This window comes from Neolamprologus multifasciatus, chromosome 4 (assembly GCF_963576455.1).
Source record: "Neolamprologus multifasciatus chromosome 4, fNeoMul1.2, whole genome shotgun sequence".
NCBI classification, from domain to species: Eukaryota; Metazoa; Chordata; class Actinopteri; order Cichliformes; family Cichlidae; genus Neolamprologus; species Neolamprologus multifasciatus.
This window is the reverse complement of record NC_140442.1, coordinates 18,687,564-18,704,185: the sequence shown is the minus strand read 5'-3', so window position 1 is coordinate 18,704,185 and position 16,622 is coordinate 18,687,564. Positions and strand designations below refer to the sequence as shown.

The following is a 16,622-nucleotide window of genomic DNA, read 5'->3' as shown; positions in this document are numbered from 1 at the left end:
TGCATATTTTATTTATCTGGCATTATAATTTAGTAAAATTAGCATTCCAAATACTAACATTACTGCCAATACTATTACTATTTCTAGTAGGAAGTCGTTTTTTGTACTTGTCTTAGAAGTAATGACACATTCTTTATCTTTCTCTTAGATATGCTCTACATTCTTGTCTCCTCAAGCAATCATGTACAGTAACTGATGTCATCATACTATTTTCAGTTAACATGAAAAAAAAAAAAATATATATATATATATAGTGGGGCAAAAAAGTATTTAGTCAGCCACCGATTGTGCAAGTTCCCCCACTTAAAATGATGACAGAGGTCAGTAATTTGCACCAGAGGTACACTTCAACTGTGAGAGACAGAATGTGAAAAAAAAATTCCATGAATTCACATGGTAGGATTTGTAAAGAATTTATTCGTAAATCAGGGTGGAAAATAAGTATTTGGTCAATAACAAAAATACAACTCAATACTTTGTAACATAACCTTTGTTGGCAATAACAGAGGTCAAACGTTTACTATAGGTCTTTACCAGGTTTGCACACACAGTAGCTGGTATTTTGGCCCATTCCTCCATGCAGATCTTCTCAAGAGCAGTGATGTTTTGGGGCTGTCGCCGAGCAACACGGACTTTCAACTCCCGCCACAGATTTTCTATGGGGTTGAGGTCTGGAGACTGGCTAGGCCACTCCAGGACTTTCAAATGCTTCTTACGGAGCCACTCCTTTGTTGCCCGGGCGGTGTGTTTTGGATCATTGTCATGTTGGAAGACCCAGCCTCGTTTCATCTTCAAAGTTCTCACTGATGGAAGGAGGTTTTGGCTCAAAATCTCACGATACTTGGCCCCATTCATTCTGTCCTTAACACGGATCAGTCGTCCTGTCCCCTTGGCAGAAAAACAGCCCCATAGCATGATGTTTCCACACCCATGCTTCACAGTAGGTATGGTGTTCTTGGGATGCAACTCAGTATTCTTCTTCCTCCAAACACGACGAGTTGAGTTTATACCAAAAAGTTCTACTTTGGTTTCATCTGACCACATGACATTCTCCCAATCCTCTGCTGTATCATCCATGTGCTCTCTGGCAAACTTCAGACGGGTCTGGACATGCACTGGCTTCAGCAGCGGAACACGTCTGGCACTGCGGGATTTGATTCCCTGCCGTTGTAGTGTGTTACTGATGGTGACCTTTGTTACTTTGGTCCCAGCTCTCTGCAGGTCATTCACCAGGTCCCCCCGTGTGGTTCTGGGATCTTTGCTCACCGTTCTCATGATCATTTTGACCCCACGGGATGAGATCTTGCGTGGAGCCCCAGATCGAGGGAGATTATCAGTGGTCTTGTATGTCTTCCATTTTCTGATGATTGCTCCCACAGTTGATTTTTTCACACCAAGCTGCTTGCCTATTGTAGATTCACTCTTCCCAGTCTGGTGCAGGTCTACAATTCTTTTCCTGGTGTCCTTCGAAAGCTCTTTGGTCTTGGCCATGGCGGAGTTTGGAGTCTGACTGGTTGAGGCTGTGGACAGGTGTCTTTTATACAGATGATGAGGTCAAACAGGTGCCATTCATACAGGTAACGAGTGGGGGACAGAAAAGCTTCTTACAGAAGACGTTACAGGTCTGTGAGAGCCAGGGATTTTCCTTGTTTGAGGTGACCAAATACTTATTTTCCACCCTGATTTACGAATAAATTCTTTACAAATCCTACCATGTGAATTCATGGATTTTTTTTTCACATTCTGTCTCTCACAGTTGAAGTGTACCTCTGGTGCAAATTACTGACCTCTGTCATCATTTTAAGTGGGGGAACTTGCACAATCGGTGGCTGACTAAATACTTTTTTGCCCCACTGTATATATATATATTTTTTTTTTTTTTTTTTTTTAATTTATATATATATATAGTATTGTCCATTATGTTAATTTTTCATGGTTCATGTTTTTAATGGGTAAGTTAACCATCATGGTTACATTCAATAACACAACCTTTGTCATAAAAATGTTGCTATGCAGTCTGCTCAAGAAAAACATATACTATTGGATTTAAATGTGACCTATTTAAAATATGCAAATGAAAACGTTAGTTAAAAGGGAGTGGTGTGTCTGTGTGTTCAGTGTGAGGACAAAGGAGCTCACATGATTTCAACATCAATCATGCTAACTCTGATACTGCTGCTGGCTGCAGGATCCTGTGAGGAACTTTTCATGGATTCACTCTAAAAACTCTTCTAACACCGATTGATTAAATTAATAATGGCAATAATGTTAATATCTGTTTCCACAGGTGTGCACAGTATCGATCTTATCCAGCCAGAATCAAGGTTCGTGCAGCCTGGACAGTCTTTGACCATCACCTGTCAGGTCTCTGGTTATTCTTTGACTAGCTATGGAACATGTTGGATCAGACAGCGTGAAGGAAAGCAACTGGACTGGATTAACTGCATGTGGAGTGGTGGGAGCACTGCCAACAATGATGCTTTAAAAAACAAGTTCAGCGTCAGCAGAGACACTTCTGCTCAAACAGTAACAATAACAGGACAGAATCTGCAGCCTGAGGACACAGCTGTTTATTACTGTGCACGTTACAACACAGTGATACAAACCAGTGACAGACCTGCACAAATACTCAGCAGCAAGCATCACACATCGACACACATGCTGTAAAGTGAATATGAATAATGTCTAGAGTTTGTTGATAGTGAAGATACCGAAAACCTTCCAAAACATGGGAAACAATAATAGAAAAACAGAAAGTTTTTCAAGGTCAGTTTACCATTTCCAAAAACAACAGTAAATCTATACTTAAACAGGCATGGAAACACTGCTTTTTACCAACAGAAAATAAATAACAAATAAAAAAAAAACTGACTCACATACATGTTTGTCTGTCTGCAATGGTGCCATCTGAAGGTGTGAAGGAGGGGAAAAAGGCACTGCTGGTAGTAATTCTGTTCCACTACTATCTCATTACCAATTCTATCCTACACTAAAGGTACTGGAAGCTCTTCTTTCTTCTTCTTTCTTAATGTCACTTTTACAAAAACATTTCATTAAATTATTTTTTAAACTCATTTTAAACTTTTTGTAGCAGGTACTTAAAGGTTTTATTTTTTTTAAATAGACGACACTATCAACACCCTGACATTAAAAGGGCAGAATCAGCAACTTGCAGACACTGCTGTGTATAACTGTACCAGAAAGCCACAGTAACACAAAGTGCCTGTGTATTTGTAGCATGGAGTCACCAGAGGAGGTGCTCTCAGACCACTATAGAGTTTAGTGAACAGTACTGAGAAACCAAGTTTAACACAGTTTCAGATGTAAAGCTTTTGAAAGCCTCCATCAGATAGAAATTAGTTTCTTCGCCTTTCTCAATGGCAGTGAGCAAAGTAAAACACCCATTATTTCAGAGGTGTCTGCACAGTCCATTTACTTGTTCATGTACATTTAATGGAAGCCAGTACTTGGATGTTGACAGTCTAGTGTGTCTCTGGAAATTCTTGTAACTGCAGTGCTTGCCCAACAGTGTAGAAAAAGTGATATTTTCACTGTAACAACCACAACCATGTTTATTGAATCATATTTAATAAATTCAAATGCAAATATAAATTACTTGTAACGCCGTTACTTGTAACGCCGTGATTTCCATCACTGTATATGTCTGAGCTGAAGGTAATCACATGAGCATCAGCACCCACACTTAATAAACTACTGTGATTGGAGAGGGTGATGGTAATTAGATGTTTTTCTTATGTGGGAATCATTTGGGCTCACTCCTCTGATGAGTGAGTTTAGTACAGTGTAAAAATCACTGAATGACACAGAGATGCCGACAGTTTAAATTAATTTCTCCACATCGGTCTAGAACTTTTTTTCATCCTGTTGAATTCTTGAAGAAAGAGCAATGGAAATAGCTGTAAACACTTTACATCTAGTGCAGGATTTAAAGTCCATTAAAGTCCATTACAGCTTTAATAGTGAGAAGCTCATATTGTAGCTTCAGTTTACTCTATTAGTGTAAAGTAGCAAACAAAAGGGGACCTGAGATCTATACTAATGTTTTAATTTCTCTAGATCTATGTAGTGTGGATCTGTACAGATCTATATAGTCTGCTCTAGTTTTTTTCATCAGAATTGATGAGACTGAAAATGAGAGATCAAGTTTAAAAAGAAAAATCACACTTTTCACTTTTTACACAAGAGAAAATGTAGCATATAAAATAGTAACTGAAAAAATCATATTGAATTTTTGCAATGCAAAGCCCCTTTATTTAAATGACCACCATGATCTTTCTCATAATTGTGAAGCCTGTGACTGCTTCAATATTTGGACAAAAGAGCTTCATCATCAACCATGTTCTCAGTAGGTCTGATCCTGCTGCTGGCTGCTGCATCCTGTGAGAAGATTTCCTGAATTTACAACACTAAATACAATAGAAATGCTAAATACTTTAAAGCTGGTCGGAGCGGGCACACTCCGTTTTGCGTAACTATTTTTAAATCCCTGTAGAACCGGAACCACGTAAGCTAGCGCAATAATTGTTTTTTCATATGAAACTAGAGGAGTTGTACTTACATCTTATGTCATCAGCTTGTCCTAGGTCACGGTTTCCTTCCATGTATAGTTTTGCAAAAATTGGATAAAAACCACTTGCAGCAAAAAAAAAACCCAAAATATTCCAGAAACACGCTTTGCCAATCCGATCAGCTGTTCGTAACACTTCTTAGGTTGGAAGAGATGTCAGCACGAACTATCGTATGTCCAGTCAAAGGAGCTTGCAAAGAAAAGCGTCTGGACTTCTTTAAGTAGCTTGAAGACGTTTCACCACTTATCCGAGAAGCTTCTTCAGTTCTAAGATCAAATGGCGGAGAGTCCCAGATTTAAACCCAGTGGGTTTAAACCCAGTGGATTTAAATCTGATCCTTTGTCCCCCCAAATAGGGACAAAGGACCTCTAGATGATCCTCTAATCACATGAGCCAAGGTGTAAAAACGGGTGTGGGTCCCAATCAGCCAGGGTTTCAGGTGAGCTCATTGTGAAACCTGGCCCCACCTAATCATGCGATTTCCTGAGGTCAGATGGCCCAGGATGTCAGTGGGCGTTAAGGCGTCATTCTTGCTGTTTGGACTTTCAATAGATCTGCAAATTTCAGTATTTTAAGCTTTTATGGAATTGTGAGTTTGTATGAGCCTGTTGTATGAACAAAAGAACTCGACATATTAACTCTAATAAGTACTTAAAACCTACAACCTCCACTGTTCATAAAGGATATGTCCGCCACTGGAATAACTGTCTCAGTACAAATAGCAAAAATAAGACAGTGGAAGGGCACTGGGGAGGGTGTTGTACTGAAAAACAATGTTGAACACTAGAGGGCACATAATGACAAGTTCCTCACCTCTGTCAGTTTCACTTAAGTTTAAAAAGAAAAAAAAGGCAATCAACTGTTCAGCCACAAACTTTACTAAAACCTTTGGAGACAATTTGAAGTTTGTAAATGAGCCTAACATTATCACGAAAGTCAGGGATTTGTTTTTCATAAGGTTTTACCAGTGTTTTTTTTTTTTTGTTTGTTTCAATAATGGAGAACCAGTCACTACTGGCATAATAATTATGGATAAATAACTATTTTCAAATCATCAAATGATTTCAAATAATTCTCTTCCAATTTTAACAATATCTCTTATTGGAAGATAATTATTTTATTTTTATTGTTAACCTGATTTCACAACTTCAAAGTTGATTTTTACAACAGAATTTGAATGTGATAGGAGGAGCTTAATGTAAACACAGTGTCAGTGATCTGGTGAGAATCTCATTACATGATCATATTTAAAGGAGTTCTGCAGAGTTGTAAAAATACCAGACACACTGTCAACATGGATTACAGAAAGTTAACAGTCCTGTTGGTTTCTCTCTTTGTTTCAAATTGTGTTAAATGTCAAACCATAACAGAGTCTGAACCAGCTGTCAAAAGACCTGGAGAGTCACACAGACTCACGTGTACAACATCTGGATTTAGCTTTGGAAGCTCAGTGTGGAGCTGGATCCGACAGGCTCCTGGAAAAGGGCTGGAATGGATTGCATTTATACACACAGCTAGTACTCCTATCCATTACTCCCAGTCAGTCAGGGGAAGATTCACCATTTCCAGAGATGACTCCAGCAGTAAAGTCTATCTACAGATGAACAATCTGAAGACCGAGGACACAGCAGTGTATTACTGTGCCAGAGTGTACACAGTGAGTTAAATACTAGAGGAGTTGCTCTTTGGCAGAGATGAGGCCTCCATAATTTTTATGACATGTATATAGACGGTGTCTTGGCAAGTTTTCAGGATTTGTCACACAAATTTGACCTCCCTCGGTCCAGCTTATTTAGATACTTCCAAGTTCGTCACTTCCTTCAGCATCATAACCCTGACTTTCCAAATATAACTCCACTTACTGCTCTAGATGATCTGTTGAAACTGACATTTAAGCCCAAAGGCCTAATCTCAAGAATTAGTAATTGTATAGCCTCCTTTCAGAATATAACAATGCCAAAGATCAGACTGGAAGAATGAGCTGGGGATGGTTTTGGAGGAGGAGACCTGGGAGAGAGTAAACAACAGCACTTTCTGTGCCAAATTAAACATTATACAGTTCAAGATTCTACACCGCATTCATTACTCCAAGGCGAGACTGGCCAAAATATTTCCAAACATAAATGCAAGCTGTGAGAGATGTAGAAATCCCTCTGCAGATTTAACACATATGTTTTGGTCATGTCCAACTTTAAAAGCCTACTGGTCAACAATTTTCAAAACATTGTCCGAAGCATTGAATGTTGAGCTTCCACCCAATGCAGTTGTGGGTATATTTGGTGTCACAGAGAGAGGAGATAGAACACTAAGGAAGAGTCATAAAAACATAATCGCTTTCACTACACTGCTTGCACGCAGAAGGATATTGTTACATTGGAAGTCAAAAAAGCCACCCAAAGCGGCTTTGTGGTTTAGTGACCTGACACAATTTATACAGTTGGAAAAGATAAAGTACGCTCTCAAGGGGTCGAAGGAGAGATTCTTTGCTGTTTGGGATACATTGCTAAAACATTTAGACAAAATTAAAACCATACCCACCTGAAAGATGCTTGACAGCTGCCGTAAATCCTTTTTTTTGTGTGTGATTGGGTTTAATTTTGTGTAAACTATTCCCCTTTAAGTGCACATTTTCAAATATGGTGAATTTCCTTGTACCTCATTTAAATTCACTTTATTCATTTATTTATTTTAATTTCTTTCCCCTTCTAGATCGGTGTCCAATATGTTCTTGTGGCCTTGCTATATATATATATATGTCTTTGTACTACATTGTTGATGCTCAATAAAAAAAAAAGTAAAAAAAAAATCACAAAAATTCAAAACTTATTTTTAATATTATTTTTTGGAATCACTTCTTGATGTATAAAAAAATGAAGGGAAAACAGTGCGATCAGTGATTACTCCAGCTTAGTGTGTAAACTAAACTGTAGCTCAGATTTAAACAGCCATAAAACAATCTAGAGGAGCTTGTGTTTTTAAAAGCATTGATCTTCATTGCTGTTAATTAAAATTTTAAATGAATAAAACATAATATATATATTCTTGAGTGAAGTACAGTGTCTTTGAGTAAATCTTTTTCATTATTCACCTCTTCTCTCTTAATGTTGAGGAGGAGCTGATGCAAATATCCTTTCTTCTGCCTCCACTTATCAGACTGCTCAAAGCATGCAGGGAATAGTGGACAGACAGTTACTCAAGATGGATTGTAAGACAGCGCTGATACTTTTGACTGTCTCCTTTGCAGGTAAAGCTTTTACCTAAAAAAATTATTTGCAGTAATGTATATTCTGTTTAAATTATCTCTCTTTATTTCTATTGACAGGTGTTGATGGTCAGACTCTAACAGAGTCTGAACCAGCAGTTAAAAGACCAGGAGATTCACACAGGCTGACCTGTACAGGCTCTGGATTCACATTCAGCAGCTACAATATGGTCTGGGTCAGACAGGCTCCTGGAAAAGGGCTGGAGTGGATTGCTTTCATTTATACTGATAGTAGTGGCAGCTTCTACTCTCAGTCAGTCAGAGGTCGCTTTACCATCTCCAGAGACAACAGCAGACAGCAGCTGTATCTGCAGATGAACAGTCTGAAGCCTGAAGTTTCTGCTGTTTATTATTGTGCTCGAGAAGCACAGTGACTGGAGCTTGTTTAGCAGCTGTACAAAATCCTACATCTGTCAGGAGAAATAAGAATAAACAAGTTTTAGAGGAAAATACCAATAGAAACTCCACTAACTGCATGTCTTTGGATTGTGGAAGGAAGCCCGAACACGCAAAGAGAACATGATGAAAGAGAAAATTGATGCCAACCAACGTATCAATATTTAACCTAAGGATTGTCAGCCCGTTCTCACTCACTCTCACAGGCGTAACATGCCGACGTTTTGTCACGTCCCGCGGCGTTCCTGAGGAACGCGAAAGGAGACCTTCGGCGTTCTTATGGTACGCGGCAGGTTATGGCTGAAATCCAGTGCAATGACGCTCCCGCTGTAATAGACGTTCCAGCCCTGTATTCCAGCCCTAAACCTAACCTTATCCCTAGCCCTAACCATAACCTTTTTCCTGACCTTAACCAAGACTTTATTGATGTTAAATAGCATGTTTCTAAGCGATTTGAAGAAAAAGAGCGAACATGTGTAGATTGAGTCCATGCAGTTCTCATATTTCCTCATTTTTCCGAGGTTGTCATTCAGGAACGTGGTGGGTAGCCAAAAACGTAATATGTTGACGATTTGTCATTGTCGAGACAAACGCCGGTCTCTGCGATTCTTTTGGTCCTGGTAGAGATCACGCTGAGATGTTTCCATGTTTTACACAATCCTTTTATTACCCATTATTCTTACAGATGCATCTGGAGATCAGCACACTGCATTCCTATACAGTCCTATGCTAAAGGCTGATCTAAAGAACTCCACACAACAGTGACAGTTATAACCTCTGGTCTCCTCCCCCCTACAGTAAACACCCCCACAATGGAAATACACTAGTACAGTGGCCAAGGGTGCTGACACCCTGACCCCCATCTCCTTTTATGGTAGTGCCCGTTTGCCCTTTGTCTGCTCCTCACCCCCCGGTAACTCTTGCTACTGTCCTGGGGGTGGGGGTTGATTGTCCTCCTGCCCTGTACCTCAGTTCTTTGTTCCCATCCAAGGCCTATTTTCTATTTTGTATCCTTACACCCATTACCACAATATTATAATGTTGCAAGCAATCACAAACTATATTCTCTTTAACTCTGATCTATATCAAGGAATCTATTCTCAACAATCCCCCTTTTGATCTCTCCAATGAGAGATCACATCACACCTCTCCTTCATCCTAGGGCATAACTGGTTTCCTAAACCTGACCAGACCTGGTGTGAATGCTTTCCTCACTTCCTGAGATAAACTCTGTTTAACTGCTTGAATAGGGTGGTGTGGAGTAGACAACCTTCACTATCTATTCCCTCAGTTTTCTTTTTCCAGCGTGGGGTGAGTCTCTGCGTTCTTCCGTCTCTTCTTTCTTCAGTCTCAGGGGTAGACTACCCTGAGACCTTGCCACAGACCAGGGGATTATTCTGCCCCTGTGGTTGAGGTCTGGGTGTTCTCTGACTCGTCTGAGTCAGGGCTCGATTCCTCCTTTGGTGCTCAAGTTGCTCCTTCACCGACCTTCCTGGCTCCTCGGCTACTGCACACTGGCTCCAGTGGTACCCGGCTTCGCCTTTGCCCTTCAGTCGAACAGCGTGCGATGTCCTGTTCACCAACTCGATTGGTCCTGTCCACCTCGGCTCCAACCACTTTCTTTTAATCACTTTCCGACGTACCCACCAGGCTTCCGACAGTGTGCTTCCTGCAGCAAGCTGTGCTCTCTCTTTTGCTCGCTCTTGAAGCCTTCTCTCCAGGTCTCAGTCTGCATCTTATGGGTGATCTCCTTCCGTCAGTTTGGTCACTGAACCTGTAATTAAAAATCAAACTACCCCGGCAAACCCCTTTTGCCACATGGTCCTCGCCATGTGTCAATTCAAAACAATTAGAGATGCACAGTCAAGTTGCCCATTCTCTCTTAAAAATTCCAGGGCTTCTCCCATGGAGTAGCTCTGCTCCAGGCCTGTAAACCTGTGTTTAAAAAAATTGGCCAGTGGTGTTTCCTGTTGCAAATCATGTGATTAAATCATATGATTAACCCTCTGCTGTAGAAAAGTGGTGTAGATGTTAGCCCAGTGCATCTTGTATGGACACTTTCTCACAGTGACCTTTGCATTGTAAACAATACAAGGTCATATTAACACACTGCTTGTAAATAGACAGAAAAACTGGCAACCAAAAGATCTGCATGGCCTACAAGACATGCAAAACTATGATGTTGCTTTCATCCTCCTGTTCCTGTAAAAAAAAGAAACATCCACCCTTTTTGCTCTGTGGGTGGAGGTGCAGTATTGCATATTGGTGTCAAGTCAGTCAAGTTTTTGTCAGTCCAGTCAGTCCCCGTGTTTATTGATGATAGCAGAACCTCTTGTGTCGCATTAAGTTTCTACTGCCAGCAATATGACGACATTTCAAAAAGAACAAAAAAAGAATTTTAGAATGGATTACCTCACGAAATCCTTTTAGGCAGGGACTCATTATCTGATTGCGTCCCAAATAAGTGACTTTCTCCAGAGCCCATTGTAAAGTGGAGAAGCTCAGTTTGCGATAATTTTCAAGCAAAAATTTAGTATAGCGCTTTCAGATCCAATCGTGCAGGCCTGCTTGAAAGAGAGAAAATTGTCAAACACAACTTTCAGTGCACTGTTAAAAAATCAAAATACCAGAATAACCAAATATATAAAATCATAGTCTTAGGACTTGTCCCAGAATATTCCTTCTCTAAAAAATAAAAACACACCAAATCTAATTGGCAGGTTCAACTTGGTAACAAAAGAAAAATGCATCAGCCAATTAAATCCCCCCAACTTTTCCTGTTCATGCATTTTGTACTTATGTATGTCATTTTATGTACCTTCCCCCTTTTTTTCTGAAACAAAACTTCTTTTGCTCCACCTTTTTGTTTCAGAAACACCTAAATAAAAATTAAAAAATCTCAATCATAGTCAGGCACAGCTAAATCCTAATGCTTGCGAGTTACCATAGGCAACCACACTGTGTTTTGTTAACCCCTTCTACAGGTACCCTCTTGTGATGTGTGCACTTCCTGTATGATTTTGTGCTACCCCCAGTACATGTTGTGTGCATGTCAGGTGTTGCCTTTCCATTTTGTCCAGCAGTGCACTTGCATACCTCAGTGCTTGTCTTCCTCCCCCTTTTGTGGTGGTCTGGACACTTTTTCAATTCTTCACTTCAAGTCAGTCGTTTGTCTCCCCAGATTCCTTAACCCAATTTGATTCCCCACACAAAAACAGCATTCCTGTGTCCTCACTTGCTCCTTCTTTCACTGTGGTCTCTTCTTCCCCACCAGTCCAATGGCAGTTCTTTTCAGCTTTGTCCTGTGTATTCTCCCACTGTCTCTTTCACTGCCATTTTGCTCCAAACATGGCAAATGTCAAACTCAGAAAGTCTCTTCAAAAGTCCTTCACCCACAGTGAAGTTGCAGCTTGCTGGAACTGCATCTCTCCATCCATTCAGTCGTGATGATGGATCTTCTCTTTCTTTCTCTGATGTCGTTTGCCCATAGCGCTGCTGGACCTCTATGCTCAGGACTCTGCTGTTGTCTCTTGGCCTGCTGTCCACTGTTGATGTTCATGTCTGTGCTTCTGGAACTGCACTCCGTGTCTTCAAGAAGCGATTAGCTTCCTTGGAGCTTGCTTTTTTCAGGACGAGGAAGGAAAGCTGCAAAACAATTCAGCCAAAACTTGGGCTGGGTGTTTCAAATGATCTTTACCTATAATTTTCTTCCGACTGCTGCTTGTGGAGAATTGATCCAGGTCCATCTCCCCACCTGCAAGTGACACACTGAGACAACTTGATCATTCACTGTCCTGGTCCGGAGTCTGTGGACTCCGTGTTTATGTTTAAGTTTATTAACATTCTGTGGTTTTGTTTATTTTGGGTTGTTTCTAATTATCCCTAGTGTTTTGTGTCCTCTGTGCCCTCCTGTTCCACATTCCTATGTTCTGTCTCCCCAGTCTGTGTTAAATTTGCATCTGTGTTAGAGTTCAGTTGGTGTGTTTCCTGTTTTATTTTGAAGGTCTTTTCAGTGTTTCTAGTTTCACTTCCCCTTGTGTTGTAATGTCCAATTAATTCCAGCCGTGTCTCTCTCCTGTCTTAAAAACCCTGAAAGTAAGATTTTAGTTGTTCTTGACTGAGAAAAACAAAACCCTCTTCATATTATTATTACTTTTTTTCATCAACCACACTCCTATTCTGTTTTTCTTTTGTGTCCACTAAGGGCAGCTGGTGACCTGCAGTATCACCCGCTCCCCCAATTGGAGACAATTCCCCTCTCACAATTCCACACTTTTTTGGTTTTGTTGTTTTTTCTTTTTAATTTTTACCCTTTTTTTTTTTTTACCCCATTTTTTTACACCCGCACATCAACCCTCTAAATCCACTTCTCCAACCTCTCTTTTCCTTTCACCCCAACTGCTCTCATCTAGTTCTTGATCAAATTCTCCATATTATTACTATTTTGTCTTGTCAATAATCCCCTGTAATCCGCACTGTCTCCCCTTTTGTCCCTCAAAGGAACACACACACACACACACACACACACACACACACCTCCATTTTGCTCCTCACCTCCATTTTGCCCCTCAGGGCACTTACACACACCTCCTCCATTTTGGTCATCAGGTAGTTTAAACACACACCTACACAACTTTCCTTTGTCCTCAAAGGAGCACCCCCACACACACACCTTTTGTTCTTCAGATTCAGCCACATGCTACTCTCTGCACAATCACACTTTGCAAACCTAAGTTTTCTTAAAACACAAACTCACAACAAAGTAGAATTTAGGGAGGAATATTTAACCAATCTGCTCCCTCGGCCTCAAACCGTTTTAGTAGAATTTAGGGAGGAATTTTAACCAATCTTCTCCCTCGGCCTCAAACCGTTTTAGTAGAATTTAGGGAGGAATTTTAGCCAATCTACTCCCTCGGCCTCAAACCGTTTTAGTAGAATTTAGGGAGGAATCTTTAGCCAATCTACTCCCTCGGCCTCAAACCGTTTTAGTAGAATTCGGGGGTCCTGAACTTCCCAGGCCTCAAACCTAGCTCCAGAAACGCTGTCTGGGCCTATGAATTCGTCAACTCATAGGAGGGGCAGCCACATCCAAGGACAATAGAATTTAGAAAGTCCTGCTTTCTGGGCCTCAAACCCTCACTTTTAGAGAAACCAGCTCTGTTCTACACACATCTCTTATCAAAATTTACGGACTTCTGCGTTCAGGACACTTTTGGGTGAAATTTAGCTTAATTTCCAATATGCAGATTTGATTAAACAGGTTCTGCTTACCTTGTTTTTTGCCGGCAATACCCTCAGTGTCCATTCCGCTTCAGCCAAGGTCCAAATGGAGATCAACTACCAAGATCCGGGTCACGGCACCAAATTGTCGAGACAAACGCCGGTCTCTGCGATTCTTTTGGTCCTGGTAGAGATCACGCTGAGATGTTTCCATGTTTTACACAATCCTTTTATTACCCATTATTCTTACAGATGCATCTGGAGATCAGCACACTGCATTCCTATACAGTCCTATGCTAAAGGCTGATCTAAAGAACTCCACACAACAGTGACAGTTATAACCTCTGGTCTCCTCCCCCCTACAGTAAACACCCCCACAATGGAAATACACTAGTACAGTGGCCAAGGGTGCTGACACCCTGACCCCCATCTCCTTTTATGGTAGTGCCCGTTTGCCCTTTGTCTGCTCCTCACCCCCCGGTAACTCTTGCTACTGTCCTGGGGGTGGGGGTTGATTGTCCTCCTGCCCTGTACCTCAGTTCTTTGTTCCCATCCAAGGCCTATTTTCTATTTTGTATCCTTACACCCATTACCACAATATTATAATGTTGCAAGCAATCACAAACTATATTCTCTTTAACTCTGATCTATATCAAGGAATCTATTCTCAACAGTCACCTAGCGTAAAATGTTACGCTTTGGGAGTGAGAACGTCTTGGGATTATGCAGCCTGGATAGCCTTTGACCATGACCTTTCAGGTCCCTTGTTATTCTTTAATTGAGAGCACCTTTGCAACAGGTCGGCTCAGATGGGAAAATCAATATACTAGGAAAATCTTTTCACTTACCCTTACACATAGAAAAATAAAAACTAACTAAATAAATGAATGACTAAAAAAAATTTGTGTTTATAAAAAAATAGACACACAAATGAAAAGCAGTCTCACACAGCCTTTATAATGTGATTGTTAAAATCACTGTCTATATAAAATAGAAATAACCATGTTTTAAAATTCTCAAAACTCAAGACTCTTGTGGCAGCTCTTATCAGGACACTAGAGGGCAGTCAGTGTTAAGTCTCTGTCTTTAGGAAACAACTAGAACAGCAATCATCATATGTGACTGTGCTTTGGTCACAGGATGCTTTCTTTTCTTTCTTTCTTTTAATAGACTGAATAAGCTGATCTTTTTCCAACTCAACACACTGAAGGAATTGGATTGTTTATCAGTCAAAATAAAATGTATTTTCAGGATACTCATATTAACAGATGTTACAGTTGCAACAGTTGAAACACAGAATGCAACTCTATACTAATGCCAGCTAGTGCATCCAGCTGTAAACTTGATCATGGGGTCAAATGTGCAACATGTCTTCCTGTAGCCTGTCCTTTGTGAGTTTGGATTTAGAAAAACAGATCTTTGTTGTCTCTTTTTTCACTCTCAGCTTAAACTCTGTCTGTTATAGCTAGTGGTCACTATAGCAGGAGAAACAGTCATGATGGTGAATATTTAAGAGCCTGAAGCATGTGCAGTACAAAGATTATCTCCAGTTAAACTGTGCCAAACTGATCAGAAACTAACTTCAACAGGGCTGAGAAAATAAAGTTTCCAATTGTAGTGGATTAAAGTAAAAACATCCTCAAAATATTATTTATCATAAAACATTTTGTTTTTCTATAGTCTATTTTGTGAAGGCGCATTTACATTCTAACAAATAAAGAATATTATTTTATATTTTAATAAATGTGCAATGTCTTCCTGCACTTTTGAGTGAATGGATACGGTTTCCAAAAAAGAAAGAAAGTCAAACACATCAAAATCACACACACACACACACACACACACACACATATATATATATATATATATATATATATATATATATATATATATATATATATATATATATAGTATTGTATTTACATTTATTTAAAAATAGGCTTAATTAACCTATTATAAAGGACGTGGTGCCTGTGTGTCAGTGCAAGGACAAATGAGCTTACATCATTTCAACCTTAACATCAATCATGTTCTCTCTGATACTGCTGGCGGCTGCTAGATCTTGTGAGGAACTTTCAATTAATTCATGCTAATAAATACATTAGAAATTATAAATACTCATTATGGATATAATGATCATTTATGTTTTCACAAGTGTGTTCAGTATTGATTTCATCCAGCCAGATTCATTGGTTGTGCAGCCTGGACAGTTTTTGACTGTCACATGTCAGGTCTCTGGTTATTCTTTAACTGATAACAACTATGCAACAGGGTGGGTGAGAAAGTGTGAAGGGAAACCTATGGATTGGATTTTTCATCAGTGGGGAGATAACATTTATAAAAATGATACTAGTACTAGTCATCTTCGGCAAAATGATGCTTTAAAGAACAAGTTCAGCATCAGCAGAGACACTTCTGCTAGAACAGTGACAATAACAGGACAAAATCTGCAGCCTGAGGACACAGCTGTTTATTACTGTGTGAGCCCTCGGGCCAAAGTGGCACAAATACTTAGCATGCCTTTAGGTAACAATTCGGTAACAATACAGAGCATTGCAAGACAAAAACTAGCTGTAATCAAAAGTTGAAAGAAAAAAACATCAAATAATTTATAATGAGGGCCTTTTGACACCTTTTAAACCACTGAGATTTGAATTTAAACACATAATTTGAATGTAACAGGAGGAGCTTGATGTAGACAAATTATCAATGATCTTTTACATGATCATATTTAAAGGCGTGAAAACATACCTGAGTCACTGTCAACATGGCTTACAGAAAGCTAACACTCCTGTGGGTTGTTCTCTTTGTTTCAAGTTGTGTTAAAGGTCAGACCATAACAGAGTCTGAACCAGCTGTCAAAGGACCTGGAGAGTCACACAGACTCACATGTACAACATCTGGATTTAGCTTTAGTGGTGAAGTATGGAACTGGATCCGACAGTTATATATGTGTTGCCTGGTAATACCCAAATCAATATAAAATAACCACTTGAAAACACTGAAAGCAGGTTTCAGTCCATTACAAACAGGAATGTAATGTAAAGCTTATAAGGTGTTGATCCTACACTTAATGAAGATACAATTTCAACAGTGAAATCCATTTTGTCAAAATTACTTGTAATAGGTCTCAAAATCTTCACTTAATATGGCTT

At 39.8% G+C, this 16,622-nt stretch overlaps 1 protein-coding gene across 4 annotated transcripts in view; it reads left to right on the top strand.

The window, feature by feature from the left end:
* LOC146520260 (uncharacterized) overlaps positions 1-16,622 on the top strand; it is a 160,044-nt gene that overhangs the window by 23,029 nt on the left and 120,393 nt on the right. Inside the window, exons 1-2 of one of the 4 annotated variants that reach the window (XM_085157703.1) lie at positions 2,113-2,194; positions 2,288-2,584. The exons of 2 other annotated variants lie outside the window; for them this stretch is intronic. In XM_085157703.1, coding sequence (XP_085013829.1) covers positions 2,140-2,194; positions 2,288-2,584 — 352 coding nt within the window. In that variant the 5' untranslated portion in view covers positions 2,113-2,139. Of the gene's footprint in view, positions 1-2,112; positions 2,195-2,287; positions 2,585-5,868; positions 6,238-16,622 lie in introns of those variants that run through there. One more of the 4 variants, XM_085157701.1, reaches the window with a different exon arrangement.